We start from the raw sequence: 20,064 nt of genomic DNA on the forward strand, positions 1-20,064 counted from the left end.
TTTGGAGCCTATGTCCCTCACGGTTTTGTTTTCCCTCAAAGCACACAACAGTGAGGAGAAAAGACCTTTACACATTAAAGGAAGACCACTCCTTATAAGCATATCCCCATGTGCTTCTCTAGGCGATGTGGGATTCCATGGATTGCTAGACCCCATTTTGGATCATACAATCCACCCCCCTTACGGGCACACACGTTCTTGCGTGTGGGACTCACACTTCTGCTTAGGGCATGACTTTGATACCATCTATAATAGCTCTGTCTCAACTGTGTAGATATTGTCCGCTTTGGAGCCTATGTCTCTCACGGTTTTGTTATTCCTCAAAGCACACAGCAGTGAGGGAAAATGCCTCTACACATTAAAGGAATGTCACTTCTTATAAGCACATCTCCATGTGCTTCCCTAGGCGATGTTGAATTCCATGGATTGCAAGACCCCCTTTTGGGTCATAAACTAGGGTTCTTAGAGCATCTGACTCATCAATTGCCCAAGTGAGTTGTAATCTTCTTACCCCACAGATAAAGGATAATTCCAGGAGGAATCCTTTAGGGTAGTCTCAATGTGTTGACTAGAAGTTTATGTATTTAAATTATGTATCTATGGTTATTTGAATATGAATCATCATATAATGAGTTTAAAATGACTTTGTTGTGTAGGAACCACTTTTTTGGTTAAGAAGAAAACCTAGGTATTATACCTTATATGTTGTTTTTTAGGTTTTCCTCTTAAAATTCAGCAATGTGGTTTTTTTCTTATGGATGAAAGTGTATTTTTAGTTAAGTACAACTACAAGGTTGAATTTTAAGAAGCGAATCTGAGAAACAGCAACTAAGCAATGTACTTAAGTTTTATCCTTTGGTTAAACATTTGTTGATGATACTAGTTCTCTATAGCTTAAACAAGTATTCCAAATTATCATTAAGAATATTGAATGATTTTGTGCTTGTCATATTGATTATGTATATCCTTTACTCTTCTGTAGTTTGGGTAGATGTGGACACATAGTTCAAAGGATTTAGATTAGGGGGAATTGTGAATCAAAGATTGAGATTGAAAGTTTCCAAAGTCATTTTTAATCTTAGCCCTTGAATAAAAAATCTCTTAACCTTTAGTTTTTTACCATTTTACTTTTACACTGATCTCAATCCTAGTTCAAAAGGCAACAACAAGAAAAGGAATTGCAACGAATCTAGGAAGAGAATTGGGCTGCAATGGAGGCTGCAGATGAGTTGCATCAAAAGATAGAAGATAGAAACTTGGATATCTCTAAACACCAAGATTCATAAAGCTTCTATCTTGTGTGTCAACCATTTATGAGTTGAAACTTCAATGTAACTTTCATCCCCTACTTGCCACTTTGAGCCTTCTTTGATAACATCTCTAGCTGCCAAAAGACGTCTCCAAACATATTTTATGTTTTATATCTTTACTTTAGGTTGATGAATTTGTGCTCTTTAGAACTCTACTTTAGGTTGATGCATACTCCTACAAAAAATAAATAGGATTAAATTGTATTTCACGCTCCAGCTTTTTGATTTTGTGTTTTTATATTTCTTTTCTTTTCTTTGATGGTTAAATACTATCATATTGCATTAAAGATAGTATATAAGAATAAAATATTATTCAATAAAATAACATGATTTGGATAATTTGGTGTGGCTATATCTTTTATTTTGATTTCTTTTCATCTTATTTTCTATAAATTTATCTAATTCAAGTCTCTCCCGAAAAAAGGTGATTATTCTCTTTCTTGATTATTTATTCTTTCTTGCAACTTAACTTTGGGTTGATGAATCATTGTATTTTTTTTTATAACACTATTTTGGGTTAATATATAATTTTGTGTGTGTTTTTGAGTTCTTCATCACAAGCCTTTTCTTTCCATCTTATAGCTTTTGTTTGATTTTTATTTGACATAATACTTAGTTATTTTGAAAGTGAAAATTAGAATTTATATCAAAATACAATCTTACTATGTATTTGAATGTGTTTCTCAACTATTTAAGTAATATCAAGTATAATTTTGTGATGAGTTTTGATTATTACGATATCTCATTTAAGAAATGAGAAATTTGAATAATATATTTGAAACTTAAAGAGTTTAGTTGCAAGAAAAAAAGGAAAACATAATGTACCATAATATAATTTAGAAAAATATGGACTACCTCAAAAAGAAATAATTTCAATCAAACACACCAAATATAAAAATAATATATATATATATATATATATATTTATATAAAGATGGGTAGATGAAAAATCATTTTAGAAATTTTTTGATTTTTAGAGAGAACAAATTATACATCATACCACAATTACAAAGTAATTATATATTCTCAAGCAATACGTGGGTTTGGGATTAGTTTAAATTTATAAAAAAAAAAAAAAGGAAAAAAAAAAGAATATAAGCCAAGGTCGTTACTACATTGTTGTGCCACACTTGCCTTTACTACATCAAGGTCGTTTGCTGATTGGAAGTGGACATCAAATTCCTCTCACACAGCTAGATTGGTTTCAATATTCAAACCTTTCCTTATTAGAGAGCAATCTCCTTGATGGCACTATTGCAGAACTCATTGACCAGAGATCAAAATCCTGGAGAAATGATTTGGTTAAGAAGTTATACCAATTTCCTGCTTATGAGGAAATCTTGCAACTACCTTACCTAGGACTTCTGGCATTGAAGACAGACTTTTGTGGAAACACTCAACTTCTGGAGAATATAAAGTGAACAAAGCATACCATATGCTCTATCAAAATCACTACTCTTCTTATGTGCAAGATCAGAGGCCCTATGTTGTTTCTCACATTGCGTGGGTTGATCTGGAAAGTGAAACTTCCATTGAAGATTCTTACTTTTATTTGGAAACTCCTGCATGATAGCCTTCCTGTCTTTGACGTTCTAAACAATAGGGGTATTACAGTTTCTAGCAAATGTCTCATGCATATGCAATGAAGATGAGGAATCCATAAACCACTTATTCATGCATTGTCCATTTGCAAGAGCTATTTGGCATGGATCCAATTTGGAAATTAGAACCTCTGAGTTACATCACAGTTCAGTCAAACAATGGGTGGAAGCTTGTATTCTACAAAATGAACCCAGGGAGAATAACATAATGTGCTTCTTGTAGTCCATCTTCACCATTCTTTGGTCCATATGGAACCATAGAAGCATGATTCTTCACTAAGGAAAATCGCCTAACCCTATGGAGGTTGTTCTAACATTACAGTCTCTCATTTGCAGGTACCAAGAAGCATTCCAAGCTAATCGGGAACAAAAGCCTATATCCAGACATCAACCTCAATAGCTACTCACCAACCAGGATTGGCAGATTATTCTTTAAGTGGCAGCGCATAAAAACAGAAGATCCAAGACAAGTGGCTATGCTTTTAAGGAAAAAACACTGAAGGAAATGTTCTATTCGCAGGAGGAGCTAGCAGTGGAAGGAAACCTCATCACCTTGCAATCCAGGATGTCGTGGGTGAAGCAATTTTCAAGGCTATGGAGCTGGGCTACAACAGAATATTAATTCTCAGTAATAGCAAGGGACTTGTGCAGGTGCGCAATCAAGCAAGAAACCCATCTTGGCTAGAACAGACCCTCCTCTCAGATTTAAATCAATTTCAGCAACAAGGACTAGCTACACACTACCTTTTTGTGCCCAAGGAAGTTATCTCACATGTAATAGATTTAGCTTTTATTACTACTTGTTTCCATGTACACCACTGCAGGCTAAATCCAAACTTTGTATAAGCCAGGTGGTTTTCCTTTGTACTGTCTCCTTTTGATCAATGCATGTTTATCTGGTATTAAAAAAAAAAAAATAGATGGACTTTTTTTTTTTTACGTGTACTACTTTTTTTTTTTTTTTAAGATTTTTTTTTTATCAACTTATATCATAAAGATTAGATAAAGAATTTGGATTGTAATTAAATTAAGATTTTTATCAACTTATAAATTATAGGAGAAGAAAAATTATATATATATATATATATTTAAAATCCAAACAAAAAATTGCAATTTGACAAAGCCATTTGGCACAATTATAGCTGTAGGGTCGCAATTCAGGGCCCATGCCCAACAGGTATAGGGTCCCGGCCCAAGGAGCCCGAAACAATGAATTTATAGAGAATTGGCTACAAAACTATGCTTTAACAAAGTGGGTACTAGCTAAAATTGGGCCATGCAACGATCGAGAGTAAGAAAATTCCCTTCATGTCCATTAGATGTTCAATCCGAGGAGACGTGGAGGACGTATATCAGTCCCTGCTCAAAGGCTATGGTCCTAAGACTGTTCTCTTGTTCTAAGTTCCTTCTTTTTTTTCGTCCCCCTCTTCATGGAGACTCCCCTCTCTTATATAGCCCCCTTGAAGTCATCAGGGCCTTACATTTGTTGATCATCTGGACCTTCACTTGATTGCCCGTTCCATCGGACATCTCCCCCATCTTTCTGTGAGTTATGGTAGCCAAGGCAACACTGTTCGCAAGTCCTCTCCACATTAATGTGGCCAGAAAAGTAGCTGCCATGCATTTAATGTGGCAGTTGTAGCCTCTCCCTTGGCATCCTACATTTTCTTCCCTCTTACGGGCTTGTGGGACTCATCCTTGTTACTAATGCTCGTAGGAGTGGATCCTTCTAGCAGGCGGAATGCATGTTTGAGCCATATTTGATACGTCCGAGGAGACATTTCTCCTCGGACCGCCTTTTAAATATTTTTGGGCCCATAAGAATTGGGCCGGGAGCCCTTTTGGCACCCACACATTCTCCTTGGACGTGGTCGAACTTTCATATGGGACCCAAGGCCCATTGTATGATCTTGGCCCTTTGCCCCTACAATAGCTTCTAAACCCAACTTTTATATAGTATATAATATAATATGGTATGATGATATGATATAATATGATAGAAAAAATAAAAAATAAAATTTTTTTTCAAGAAAATGGAATGTGTTTGAAGAAACTTTGAACACAAAGGCTATCATGGTAATATAATTATTTCACACTAGAACAAAGAGAAAATATCGTTGTTTTGCATTTGGTTATGATCACAATTCTAATGACTACAAGGTGGTTAGAACTATCACTTATATGACATCTATTGAACTTTCAATCATAGACGACAAATACAATTCGTTCATATTTACACCTTGACTCCTTGAGTACCGATTCTTGGAGGCAAATCGACACCACTTTTGCTTTTCATTTGTCCTTAGGAATAATTTTCCACAAAAAAAATTTTGTGTGTGATTTAGAGAATGATGATTGTAAACATCAAAATTTTTATAATGTATCCACAACCTTTCTATTGATCATGATCGACTATCTTTGATCAATTGGACGGTTGTGGATACTTCATATAAATTTTGATGTTTATAATGATATTGCAGATTTCAATTCATTCTCTATTTCTTTTTGGATTTTCAAGAAATAGAGAATAAGAAGTCAAGTAGGAGTAGAATTCTTTTGATTAGTTTATTATAATTATGTTTGTATAAGAAGTTAAATAGGAGTAGATGTCTTTTACAGACGTTCATAATGTTTATATATGCATAGAGAAGACATGATTAGGGTTTTACAAATATCAACGATCGATTGTGAGAGAGATGGAGAGGTCCAGGTTTAATTTACCGCAAGACTTGTTGGAAGAGATTTTGTCAAGGCTTCCAGTGAAATCTTTGATACGTTTCAAGTGTGTAAAAAAATCATGGTCTAATCTTCTTCAAAACCGAAATTTCATTGCAAAACAGCACTACAACCGTTGTTCTCAAACGCATCCAAGTCTTCTCGCTGAGAGCTTGGACTATACTATCTGGGGATCACCTATCACCCCAAGGTATTTCTTATCATTGCACACTCATCCCGATGATGATGAAGAGAGGACGACCATGGTTGCTATGACCACCCGCTTACCCCGCATGTGTGTTTGCATCAACGGCATAATTTGTCTCGCTGGTTCTTTCGTTGGCTTCAATGGCTTTGTGTTATGGAATCCAGCAATTAGACAATATAAGCTCGTTTCCTATCCCAATTTTCCTTTTCCAGCTGCCAATTGTTTTGATTGTTTTGCATTTGGTTATGATCACATATCTGACGACTACAAGGCGGTTAGTATTTGCGCCCGTTACTGGAATACGGGCAATTCATTCATATATATGGACTCGTGTGTTCATGTGTACACCCTAAGTACTGATTCTTGGAGGCAAATCAATCCTGCTTTTGATCATTCAGACGTTCGTTTGCATTCTTATCAGAATGGAATATACTTGAATGGAGTTCATCATTGGCTCGGATTACTCATGGACAAGTTCGGACAGTGTGAATGTGAGATAATTGTATCCTTTGACATGGGCAATGAGGTGTTTCAAATAACAAAGTTGCCAGAGTTGGACAATGTTCTTCGTGAGAAGTATAAATTTTTTGCTGCGTTCAATGGATGCCTTGCTTTGATTTATGTTGATAAGATAGAAGAGACCTTGGAGAACGTTTTTGATATATGGGTGATGTGTGAATTTGGGGTCAAGGGATCTTGGACCAAACAACTTGTAGTTATCACACCTCAATTAGAAATTGCGAGACCACTGGGATTTGCCAAAAATGAAGAACTTTTTCTGCTATCTAAAGATAAACACGCAGTATTCTTGTATAATATTGGTTCTCAAGAAATCAAGAATCTTCCATTTAGAGGGCTTCTAAACTCGAACCGCAAAGGGCATGTTAGAGTTTACGTGGAGAGCCTGGTTTCATTCACGGGTGGATATGTATTTCAATATAATCAAGCTCCTAATGATTTGTATAACATATTGCATCTTATCGTACCCTAGTATTAATGCTTGTTAAACTTCGATTCTTTATTCCTATTCAATCTTTGTAATTTTTAGTTTTAGATGGATTAGTAAATTGTTACTTTATTATACATTGGAGTTTGATAGAATTTTGGGGAGATAATTATGTTGAACATTTTGGTTATTTTTATTGGAAAAAAAAAAAAAAAAAACTGTTTTAGTAATGATTCTAGGTAAAGTTAGAGTGAGAGTTATAAGAGCATGTTTGTTTAGGTGAGTGAGTGTTATAAGAGCCCGGTTGTTTAGGTGTTTAGATTGCACAGAACAGCACTTTCATGAATTGCAATTTTGGGATTGCATTTTCAATTCTACAGATTTTCGCAATTTCGAAAATGAAATTTTCTAGTGCTTGTTCAGCATTGCGCGGTTGGAAGATTGGGTTGCCGCTAATTGTTTCGGCTAAAAACCCAAATTAGCCTTAACTTCAATATATTATTTACCAAAATCCCCGCCTATCCCTTCCCCATATATATATATATATATATATATATATATCATCAGTCTTAGTTCTCTCCTCATCAATTTCACGACATTAACTTCTTTCTTCTCTGTTATTACTTAGGTGCTCTCCCTGATTATCGTCGTTGTTTTGCATCACGATTTCCAACATTCTCCATTACCATCTTTGAAATAATTATATTGATTTGGGCTTTTGCATGTTAGTTTAGATGACTAATTAAACTCAGTTGGGTTAAAATGAATTGACCCATTGCAAACTAATTAATTACGCAAGTTAATAAATTAGTCAAATTACATGCAATAGTGTGGTAGTACAAACAAATCACCAACTAAACTAAATGCAATGGAAAATAAATTTGATATTGGTGATTTGTTTACGAATGGAGAAAACCACCGAGGCAAAACCCCACTGAATCATTTTAAGATCACCACTTCCAAGAATCCACTATTATCAATCACAAGGGGTTACAAGTATAATGAATCTTACCAAAGCCTTTGGCCTATCTTGAAATACCAACCTACAATTGAACCCTTACTCCAATACCCAATTGGAATTGTATTGTAGCGGCAATCTTTCCGTTCAATGCATGAATCCCAGTACGTTACTAACCAATGATGCACGGATCCCAGAATGTGACTAACTCTAGCAACTTGAAGAAGATTGTTGGTTGCAAAGTTCTTCAGTTCATCAACAATGAAGATCAGGAAGCTCCTTGGTTACACCATTGGCGTAAAGGCGTAGTAGCTTCTTCAGAGAGAATAATGAACTAGGGCATTTTCTGCATTCGGTCACTCAATGCATGCCCGACGGCCTTTAAAATAATCCTTATATATATATTTAGGGTTGCGAGAAAGAAACCTTACATGCATACATAGGAATATGCGTGTAATCAGATCTGAAAAGTCTGATTTTGTAATTCTCGACAGATACAACTTGTGTCAAGAATTTATCGAGCTTCAACACTAATTCTCGATAGAAAGGATTCTGTCGAGACTTCTGTCAAGCTTTAAGGAATAACACTTTCTTCACTTGTTTCTTGATCAGATTTGCATGGCTTCAATACTTAACTTGAACACTTGTTTCTTGAAGTACTAAATCCATCATAGATCGCTTCGTTTGGGACCAAATTGACCTTTCAGATCCAACTTGGGCATGCTCAAAGGATGCTCAGCAATATGCTTCCATTAGAGATGAATTTCGTTTCTATGAATTTTTGATGTCACTTCACAAGGACTTTGAGCCCATTCGAAGTCAGCTTCTGAATCACAGTCCTGCTCCCTCTCTTGATACTGTTGTGAATGAGTTGGTTAGAGAAGAAATTCATCTTGCAACCCTTCAAGCCCAGAATATGCTCAATGTTTTGGCTATTACTCCTTCGACTCCACTCATAGAGCAACCTTAGCAATCAGGTGATTCCTCTGGCTCTAGCAATCGTCGCAAGCAGACCAACAAAAAGTTCTGCAACTATTGCAAGCGTCCTGGCCACACCATTGAGACTTGTTACCGTCGCAACAAATCTACTACTGTTGTTACTAATACTAATCTATTGCAAGTGTCCTGGCCACACCAGCTGCTGTTGTTCCATCTCAGCTGAGTCCCAGTCTTCTGGATCCACTATCAACCTCTCCCCTACTGAACTACAGGAGATCTTAGCTTAGGCTGTTCGCATGGCTGGTAATGCATCTCTTTCCACTGCCCTATCTGTTCTACTCGGTAAGTCTCAAACTTGGCTTTTTGATTCAGCCTGTTGCAATCACATGACACCTCACTCATCCTTATTCTCCAAACTTGACCCTACACCACATCTTTTAAATATTCATATAGCTGATGGTTCCACCATGCATGGGAATAGTCTAGGTTTTGTTTCAACCTCCAACCTCTCTGTTCCTGGAGTCTTCCATGTACCTGACCTATCATATAATTTGTGCTCTGTGGGACAATTAGCTGAACTAGGTTATCACTTTATTTTTGACTATTCTGGGTGTATTGTGCAGGATCCGAGGATGGGGCAGGAGCTTGGGACTGGTCCTAGAGTTGGGCGTATGTTTCCCATGGACAATCTTCATCTTCCACTTGTTGCTCCTGTTTCTGTTGTTGCTGCAGCTGCTGCAGTTTCTTCCTTATCTTCTCTCGCACTTTGGCATTCTCGTCTTGGTCATGCACCATCTTCTCGGGTACAATAGTTAGCGTTTAAGGGTCTGTTGGGTTCTGTGTCCAAAGACAATTTTGATTGTACTTCATGTTAGTTAGGAAAACAGCCAGCTTTTCCTTTTAATAACAGTGAATCCATTTCTAATAGTATTTTTGAGTTAATTCATTCTAATGTTTGGGGACCTTCTTCTGTTGCTAGTATTGGTGGATCTCGATATTTCAATTATAAATAAAGTGAATTTTGTCAAAGGATTAGCCAATTTACATAGAATATGTCCCTAACAAACTCAAAATATTAGAACTTACATTGACTGAGGGATTTGTTGTTGTTGCTGCTGTCTCTTTACTGGTTGTGAAGTTTTTAAAACAATTTCAGATAGATGGGGTTGATCAAAACCATTTGGATTGGATGGGATTAGTTTTTTCTTGTTGAATAGTATATGGGTTTGAAGAAACTTTAGGTTGTTGTTGCTGCTGTTGATTCTTTACTCGTTGTGAAGTTTTAAAAAAAAATTCAGATAGATGGGTTTGATCGAAAATTTCAGAAATTTTCTAAAAATTTCATGTTGTTTTGATGTGCTTTTGCAGTTAAAGAGTGTTTTGCAGTGCTTTTACTTTTTTTTTTTTGCAGTTAAGAGTGTTTTTGCAGTTAAGAGTGTATTACTTAAAACATTTGAAGATGTGCTTTTGTTGTTACTAGTTTTGCTTTTTACTAATTCTAAACTAAAATGTATTGCTAGTTGGTGTGTGGTTGCAGACAACCAAACATAAAACCTATATTCCTAAAAATATAAGTAGTTGTGTGAGTAAAGATCATTCCCCCGGAGAGTATCTAGCCTAGTTTTATGCTACGTGAACAAGGATTTTGGGGGGGGGGGGGTTTGAGTATAACAAAAACAATTTTAAGAAAAACAACTAAGGAACAATTCAAATTAAAGTATCAAAATCAATCAAGAGAACAAACCTTGGTCTAAGTCAACATCCACCATCGAAATATTATAACTGATCATCAATGCAAGCATATATCAATTTACACTTTGAATATTCACCGTTGGAACTATCTTCCTATTTCTCCTTAGTCGTAGTTAATTAGAAAACAAGTGATCTAATTAACCCTAACTACTAAATAACCCAAGACAAGCGCTAAATGTTTAATCTAGTAGCAGCCTTAAGAATTAGAGGGATTGATGAAGCTAAACAACACAAGCACAAGCAATTGCATTTAATTTAGTCGAGCGTTCTTCCTAAGATCTAATAATTTATGACGCAACAAATTATTAAATCTTGGTTGCTTCACAAATTAGAGAGATCAAACAATTATGGATTTGATATGTAACCTAGCAATAGATTGCAATGAATAATAAACTAGTAGGCCTCCTAGTAATTAAACAAGACAATCATGAAAATAGGCACAGAAGAACATCCGATATTCAAAGCATAAATTGAACAATAAAAACAAATTAGATCTCATAGTTTTATTGATTCCAAGACTTCCGTTTCCTTTGACCAAGTATAAAAGTTTAGCCAAGCAAGACCATGATGAAAACTCAAAGGAGAAGTTAGAGAAGAGGGGAGAGAGAGGCGTGTCTCTTCAATCTGATTTCTTCTCCCCTCTTTTACACGTTAATTCCCCTTTTCCCAAGCCTACAAAATCTCCTAAAAATATTCTAAATAATAATATCCAAATCTGACTAATTAAGGAAAATATTAAAAATAAAACAAAGTCTTAATATAACTAGGAAAGTGGTGTTTTTTCAGCTGAATTTTCGTGCACTAGATCTGAAAGCTTCTGAAAATAAACCGCATTAGGTATTTGAATTTCAAGCAAAGGAGCATTCTAGAACGTTAGCAGTGTAGGTGCAGCAACTTCAAGCCCGATTTCAACCTTGATGCAGCCAGTATATCTCAAAACTCGAAACATGAAACTTGTAGAGCTTTTTCTTGGCGTTCCATAGCATCTTCAATTATCTCAATCGGAGCTCAGATGAGAGAGTTATGCCTAGATTACGAAACAATGTTGAAATTGTCCAAAATCGCCCAATTAGCTACGTTTTGCACTTAATGCCCCCATTTGCATCCTAAATCAAAATATAAGAATAATGAGTACATTTAGGCACCAAATAAGTATAAAAGACTAAACATTAAGGGAGAAAAATATGACATTTTGCATTCTCATCACTAGTTTATTACATGTGAAATTGTATGATCTATAACAGAGTATTGTTTGTAAGAGCATTGGAATTTTTACATATTTAGTTATATATAAATAGAGAAGCTTATCTGAAAGAAATGTGTATTTTTTAATTGATTGTTGGATTGAAAAACTGAATGAGTTGAACCTAAGCTTAGTGCTCTATGAAATCCTTCAACTAATTAGGCTTTGTTGTATTACTTAGACTTTAGCCTCTGTAACAACAGAGTTATTGTAGCTTTAGAAGTGTACCAAGTTCTTTTCCAAGAATTAATGCAACTCTTTGAAAGTGGATTTAATCATATTTTCTATAAGGGTACACTAGAGCCTATGAATAAAAGGTTTTTAACTGTACTAAGAAGTTTGAGTTGATCATGCATATAATGGAGTTACCAGATTTGTTTTGTCTGATTTGGGCATTAGCCTTTCAAATTGTAAAAGTCAATTTGAGATGAACTTTGTGCATTCTTTTGTTGGAAAGTGTTTAAGGATTTTGGACAGTGTCTGAGGCAAAGATGCTTGGTAGCTTTTCAGTTGACTTGGGGCTGAGCGCTTAGATTTTTGGATTTGTAGGTTCGCTTGAGTATATTGGGCAGCAATTGAAAAGGCTTGGAAAAGTTGTGCCAATCTTGAAAAACCATATTTTCTTGGAATTCCTTGAAATAGAATGGTATAACCCTAAAGAATCTCGTGAATTTAAAAAGTCAGGAACCTTTTTTATTTGAAACTTTTGAAGGTCATCATCCTTCCTTTCGGGTAATTCTACGGTACCCCCCAAAAAAAGGGGGGTACAGTACCCACTAGTAAGTAACCTGCTATATCAGGTTACTTTTTTCTCATATTTGACGGTTCCATCATCACATTGTGCAGTTCCAACACTATATGTAACAGTTTTTTTCTCACATTTGGTAGTTCCCTTAATTTTTTCTCACATTTGACGGTTCCATCCTCACATTGTGCAGTTTCAACACCACATGTGACGGATCTTTTCTCACATTTGGTGGTTCCCTTACTTTTTTCTCACATTTGACGGTTCCATCCTCACATTGTGCAGTTCCAACACCACATGTGACAGTTTTTTTCTCACATTTAGTAGTTCCCTTACTTTTTTCTCACATTTGACGGTTCCATTCTCATATTGTGCAGTTCCAACACCACATGTGACAGTTCTTTTCTCACATTTGGTGGTTCCCTTACTTTTTTTTCTCACATTTGACGGTTTCATCCTCACATTGTGCAGTTCCAATATCACATGTGACAGTTTTTTTCTCACATTTGGTGGTTCTCTTACTTTTTTCTCACATTTGACGGTTCCATTCTCACATTGTGCAGTTCCAACACCATTTGTGACAGTTCTTTTCTCACATTTGGTGGTTCCCTTACTTTTTTTTCACATTTAATGGTTCCATCCTCACATTGTACAATTCCACCATCACATGTGACAGTTCTTTTCTCACATTTGGTGGTTCCCTTACTTTTTTCTTACATTTTACGGTTCCATCCTCATATTTTGCAGTTTCAACATCACAAGTGACAGTTCTTTTCTTACATTTGGTGGCTCCCTTACTTTTTTCTCACATTTGACAGTTCCATCCATACATTGTACAGTTTCAACACCACATGGGACAGTTCTTTTCACACATTTTGTGGTTCCCATACTTTTTTCTCACATTTGATAGTTTCATCCTCACATTATGCAGTTCCAACATCACATATGACAATTCTTTTCTTACATTTGGTGGTTCCCTTACTTTTTTTTTTCTCATATTTGACAATTTCATCCTCACATTGTGTAGTTCCAACATCACATGTGACAGTTCTTTTCTCACATTTGGTGGTTGACGGTTCCATTCTCACATTGTACAGTTCCAACACCACGTGTGACAATTCTTTTCTCGTATTTGGTGGTTCCCTTACTTTTTTCTTACATTTGACAGTTTCATCCTTACATTGTGCAGTTTTAATACTATATGTGACAATTTTTTCTCACATTTGATGGTTCCCTTACTTTTTTCTCACATTTGACAGTTCTATCCTCACATTATGCTATTCCAACACCACATGTGACAGTTCTTTTCTCACATTTTGGTGGTTCCCTTACTTTTTTCTCGCATTTGTGTTTGGTCACTTTCTTGATGTTTATATTTTTATTATTTATATATACTATAAAACCGAAGATGTATAACCTTATGTGCTCTTTAATTGTTCTTATGCAACATCTGTAACTTAATCATAGTTGTGTGTTTATTGTGGTGTCTAAGGTTGGAAATAGGGTGACCATACAATTAGCAAGTTATGCAAAAAATCCAATCCAAAGATTGTTGACAATTTTAAAATTTTCAGTAAACACCTAAATTGAAATTACAAATCTAGTATGAAATAGTCATCAATCAAGGCTAATACACTAGATTTTATAATTTTTAGGCATTTTCATTAGATCCACGTGTGCAGAGGTGTCCCAAATGTCTATGTCCGACACCGGTATAACCACCCCAACTAAAGTGTCTATGCAATTTCGTTTCATAAAATTATTATAACATTTGGACCCATCTAAAACAAAATAAGCATCCCAAAAAATTTCCACAATAACAAAAATTACCAATAAAAAAGCTAAAAACAATTAAGCACAATTGACTAATTTTACCAAAAACGAACAACCCAATCATTTTAAAAAAATAAACAAAAATAATTTTGTCATTGAGAGTTTAGCATTTCGGCCATAATGATAAGTGTGAGCCTCATTTGAGTCAACAAAACCTCCACTAGCTAAGTTTGAGAGAGCCTCCACTATTTTCTTTTTCCAAGTATGCCTCCCTGGCAGTAGCAATTACCAATAAGTAAAGGAATGTAGCAAATCACAAAACCAGGTCGGGCAGCCAAGATCAACATAATTAGTTTTAATTGTTTTTAGTTTGGCAAGTCTTTTGTTCAAAAAACTTATTCAAAGTGGGAACTAAATGCATTCCCATATCTTCAAAGTGGTTCTTTAAAAATCATGCTCTCCAAATTAAATTTTTAAATTTTGGTGTTTTCACATGCGTACAAATTTGACATTTTCACAAGCTACCTATTAACTAAAACTGGTTTTGATTCTAGACAAACTGGATTAATAGTCTCATTTTCAGTTCAGCTTGTATCAAACTAAACAAGCTTTGTAATTTTCCAAACATCCCTAAAAACATTCAGGCAACACAATTACAAATAGAGTGATTTAGAGATAACCCTACAACCCCAAGTGCATACTTAGTGCCACAATGTAAATTCCTTTTAATTTTTTTTTAAATGTTAATAATTAAATGACAATGAGCTTTAGAACCACAGCTTGTAATGCAAGGTGAAATGGACAGAGTAAAAGTCCTCTGTCTTACTCTTACTATGTTCTATTTTATGCTCCGCCATTTGTAATCAACCACATGTAGTGGCACTTGGACAGAGTAAAAGTCATAAATTGGATGTATTTGGTCATGCAAACTATTTTGGGTTGAGGATTATTATATGTATTTTATTTTATTGTGGATCTCTCATCATAGGAGATTAAAATGTAGTGGCACTTGGAAAATGAGAAGTCAAAGATATATGCTAAAATGAAATTGACTTATCTACCAAATGTATGCTGGAGTACTTAAGCAACTGCAAACTCTAAATTTCAATTAACCTCATCATTGGCAAATGAGAGAGAGAGAGATCGGGCAACTGTAAGTATAAGATCTAGAGATTTTACTATAAAGCCCAACAGTATATCACAAACTTATCCAAATAAAAGTGGTTTCTTCCATCTACAGCACATCAGAAAATAAAGATTATTATTGAATTTTGTACATTCACACACTACTTTGATAATTTATTCTTTTGGTTAAGGGAGAGACTCCTTGGTCTTGGAAATAGGTGTTGTTAGCTCTGCATCTGGTTGATTCTGAAGACTTGTTTTTGAACCACTGGCTAGTTCAATCACTGTTGACTCAAAGGGGTTGCCACTAAATAGAGCAGGCCTCTCATCACTGCTGCCTTTCAATTCCTCAGCTCTTGATAAATGAGACCAAATTAGAGACCTGTTAAAAACCATGCCGCATAAAAAGAAACAACAACATATGAAAAAGAGATTGAAGAATGTATTACGTAGAAGCTAGAGTAGCCAAGCTACTAGTCATCCTCGGTTTTGTTGATTCAAGCATCTCCTTTGCCATTGAATGACATAAAGTAAATTAGAAGGAAACAATTGCAGCCAATAAATGTTTAGCTATTTAGGCTTCTATAGTGCAGCACAAGCACACATTCCAAAGTACTACTTGGTATCTAATCATTCCAAGTATATCACAAATCAAGATAAGTATGCCTAAGAAATTCTATAAAGCCCAACAGTATTTTAGAACTCATTTCCTAATGTTCCATCATTTCAACAGAGGAGAATTCCATTGACAAGACAAACTTATCCAAATAAAAGTGGTTTCTTCCATCTACAGCACATCAGAAAATAAAGATAATTATAGAATTTTGTACACTCACACACTACTTTCATAATTTATTCTTTTGCTTCTTTGAGGTGGGGCAGCTGCCTGACAGAAATTATCCACCAAATTGCCTAAGACTAAGAGACCTGACAAAAGAAAATTTTCTAATCTAGTTGCCTTGTTTACAGAACCTAGAACAGAAAATTCACCTACTGATCATGAACTATAACAGATAGGACACATGATGTTATAATACAACATAGAACCTTCAGCAGTAAGGGTACAATTACTTGAGAAGATGACAATTCTATAGAAAGACCTACTGATCGGCTAATCACAATTCAAGATTGTCTTGTAGCTTCCATTTTCAATAATAGATTTTTAATATCTGCTTGCATCCTCATCTTCATATCATAGTACTCGCGATGTGCTCTGTCTAGAGCCTGGACTTCTTCGTATTTTTGTTTATGCATTTCTTAAGCCTCAACCAAATGCAACTTTGTGAATCGAGGAAATACAACAAGTGCCTTGTCCAACTGAGGGGCCTTCTCTGAATAAATAGATTTTAGCCAACTGGGATCTGGCTCGTCCTAGCAATCCCATTGCTTTCTTTACCTTGTTCATTGCCAGATGAGATTGGCGTCTTGCCTAACTTAGGAGTTTCGGCTTCTGCAATAATAGTTAAAGGATGTAAATTATAACCTCATGGTTCAGCTTGAGACCTCAAAAGAATGATATATAGAAAAGAAGAAAACACTGCAGTACATTCATTTGATGGCACTAGGTCTATTACACATATGAACCCATGCAAAAAAATTGACATATCTTTCCCTTCCCCATTCCAAAACCTGATGCAAATATCTCAGAAAAAGAAAAAAATAACTTTTCCCCTCTTTAAACCCTTATTGATTTTATAAACATAAAACTGCCCTCTGAACAGCAATGAAGCAAATATTGCAGTTCCAAGCCATTGTATTGAATGATTTACCAGTTTCTTATATCACAAAAATCAAATGCTAAGGACCACACTCAACATAACCAAGCAAAACACTAATGCATGATTTCAATATAAAACTACAGAAAGCGGATTAGTTTTGGTTGCTCAGCATCATTTTGTGTCTTGGCACATATCCCTTAATATGTCATGCAAATATTGTAAATAATGCAGATTATGCAATGTTCACATTTATGATAGAAGAAACAAAAGGCATAATGATAAATAAGGCAGTTTAGTTGGCATTTTTTCTTCAAAAAAGTACCTTCCCCACACATTAAATTTCACCCAAATAACTTCTAAGAACCAAAAACTATTTGTGTTCCTTGGAAGTCATCAGCTCTCTTTTACTAGTATCCTGTGAATAGCTAAAGTTATTTAAAATCATTTCCTAATGAATGTAATTATAGACCACATAGACAACAAGCAAAAGTTATCCCAAATCATGTCATATTGTAACAAATACATGAAACAGGTAAAGAATCTCAAGTAGATATGTCCATGACAAGTTGGTAAGTTAACATGATCTTATAATCATACAAGGAAGAAAAAAATACAAGACCCAATATTACCAACAGAGTTGTAAAGGACTTATCACGAAGGAAAGCCAAGATATAACTGCAAACCTCAGGAAGGTCCATAGAGGGGTAAACCTTGCAGTCAGGGATGTCAGATGCAGTGATCCTTATGTTGTTATCAAAATGGGCAAGCAGGTAAAAAAAGATTTAAGCTATTTTGAACTTACACATAACTGTACTCCTAAGTTAAATACTTCTTGTAAAATTTTCCAGATTCAAACTCAAGATTGTTTTATAAAAAACATAAACAAAAATGGAAGAAGAAGAAGAAAACAGGGGAAAAAAATAAACCAGAATAGATTAATTTGTCAAATATATAAGAACCGAAACTCAAACAAAAAAATAATAGCTTAAACCCATAAAGTTTAGAGAAATAATATAAACCCATATTAGCGTTAATCATATGTAAAGAGAGAACCTGAAGATTGTGGGTGGTGCCACCGATTTAGAATGGAAGAGAGGAAGCGCCGCCGAGTTGGATTGGATATGAGTGTGCTGCCAATTTAAGGATGGATTGGAAGAGAAGAAGCTAGAGAGCGAAGCTGACGAGTTGGATTGGATGAGAAGAAGCGCCGCTGATTTGAGGTTGTGGCTGTGCCGCTGTCTGGTTCTTCTGTGGGTATGGTTTTAGCTGTCTAATTTGAGAGTTTTGTTTAGAAAGTCAAACGTGAGATAGAGCAAGGAGCAAACATGAGATAGAGCAAGCGTGAAGCAAACGTGAGAGAGGAAAAAAGTGTGATGAATGTTATAATTTTTTGTTTATATATGAAACCTGTTTAACCGGTAATCAAAATCCTTTAAAATTACATTAACGGTCCAGATTAAAACAATATTAAATGAATGGTTTAGATGTAAGTGGGTACCGTACCCTCTCTTTTTTGGAGGGGGTACGGTAGAATGACCATTTCATTTGATTTTGAGATTCTTGGAAAGTTTGAGGTTTTGGAAATTTATTCAAAATCTTGAAAATCTTGTTCAATGCATGCATAAGAGCATTAGCATCAGAAGATGCTAAAGCCATATCTAAGGGTATTTTAGCATAAATGCACCAAATAACCACTGCATCAGAGAATGCTATAAGGAAGTATTGCAAAAATATTTAGAATTGTGCTACAGTAAAATTCTAAAGGTAGAATAGTACTGTAGCACAATTGTATAAGATATATTAATTTTCTATTCCCTTTCTTCTGACTCTCTCGCTCCCTTTGTTTCTCTTTTCATTCCTCTCCCCAACGGCTCTCTCACCACAACGGTTCTCTCTCTCATCACGTCTCTCTCTCACCACAACGGCTTCTCTCTCTCATCACGTCTCTCTCTCACGGTGGGCTTTTCTGGCGTGGGTCGTGGGTCCGGCGTGGAGGTGAGACTGGGAAGTCCGATCGGCATGGTATGGTGGCGATTTCTAGGTATTTTTGATTTGCAGCGGCGATTTCTGGGTTTCCGGTGTGGTTTGCAGTGGCGAGATCAGTTTGTAGCTGGGTTTGTGTAAATTTTGACTTGATTTTTTTTTGTGGGTCATCTTGTGGATTTGGAATTTGCTATTGGTTTGATTTGATTTTGGGATGGATTTTTTTTTGGTGGGTTCATGGTGGTGGTGTTGGGGGTTGCCGTGGTGGTGGTGGTGGTGGTGGTGGAAGGGGGTGGGGTTTTTATTATGGGTCATATGTGGGTTCGTGGTGGTGAAGGTGGGGGCTTGCCGTGGAGATGGTGGTGGCCATGGGTTTCTGGGGTTGCCGTGGGGTGGTGGCGTGGTGGAAGGGAAGGGGGTGGGGTTTTTATTATGGGTCATGTGGGTTCATGGTGGTGAAGGTGGGGGGTTGCCGTGGTAATGGTGGTGGCCATGGGTTTCTGGGGTTGCCGTGGGGTGGTGGCGTGGTGGAAGGGGGTGGGGTTTTTATTATGGGTCATGTGGGTTCATGGTGGTGAAGGTGGGGGGTTGTCGTGGTGATGGAGGTGGCCATGGGTTTTTGGGGTTGCCGTGGGGTGGTGGCGTGGTGGAAGGGGGTGGGGTTTTTATTATGGGTCATGTGGGTTCATGGTGGTGAAGGTGGGGGGTTGCCGTGGTGATGGTGGTGGCCATGGGTTTCGAGTCTGAGGTTTCTGGGTTGCTGTGTGGGTTGCTGTGAGGTTTCTGGGTTGCTGTGTCTGGAAGAGAGCTGAAAATGGAAGAGAGGAGAGAGATGAGAGAGAACAGATATAATTTTGATATATATTATTTTATTTTGTAAATATATTATTTTAATGAGTGAAAGAGGAAAATAGAAGTTTGGGATGTGGAGGTATTAAACTATTGTATTTGGAATACAAATTGACCATAGCAGTGATTGCTACCATATTAAGGTGAACTCCCATTCAAATTATGAAACCATAAACTCTTTCCTTGACCCCAAATACTT

At 36.1% G+C, this 20,064-nt stretch overlaps 1 protein-coding gene across 1 annotated transcript; it reads left to right on the top strand.

The window, feature by feature from the left end:
* Positions 1–5,607: 5,607 nt before the first annotated feature.
* Positions 5,608–8,708, top strand: LOC126719986 (F-box/kelch-repeat protein At3g23880-like). The gene is made up of 2 exons (XM_050422478.1): positions 5,608–6,794; positions 8,396–8,708. The coding sequence occupies exons 1-2, from the start codon at positions 5,608–5,610 to the stop codon at positions 8,706–8,708; spliced, it is 1,500 nt and encodes a 499-aa protein (XP_050278435.1).
* Positions 8,709–20,064: the final 11,356 nt, after the last annotated feature.

This window comes from Quercus robur, chromosome 3 (genome assembly GCF_932294415.1).
Source record: "Quercus robur chromosome 3, dhQueRobu3.1, whole genome shotgun sequence".
In the NCBI taxonomy this organism is placed as follows: domain Eukaryota; kingdom Viridiplantae; phylum Streptophyta; class Magnoliopsida; order Fagales; family Fagaceae; genus Quercus; species Quercus robur.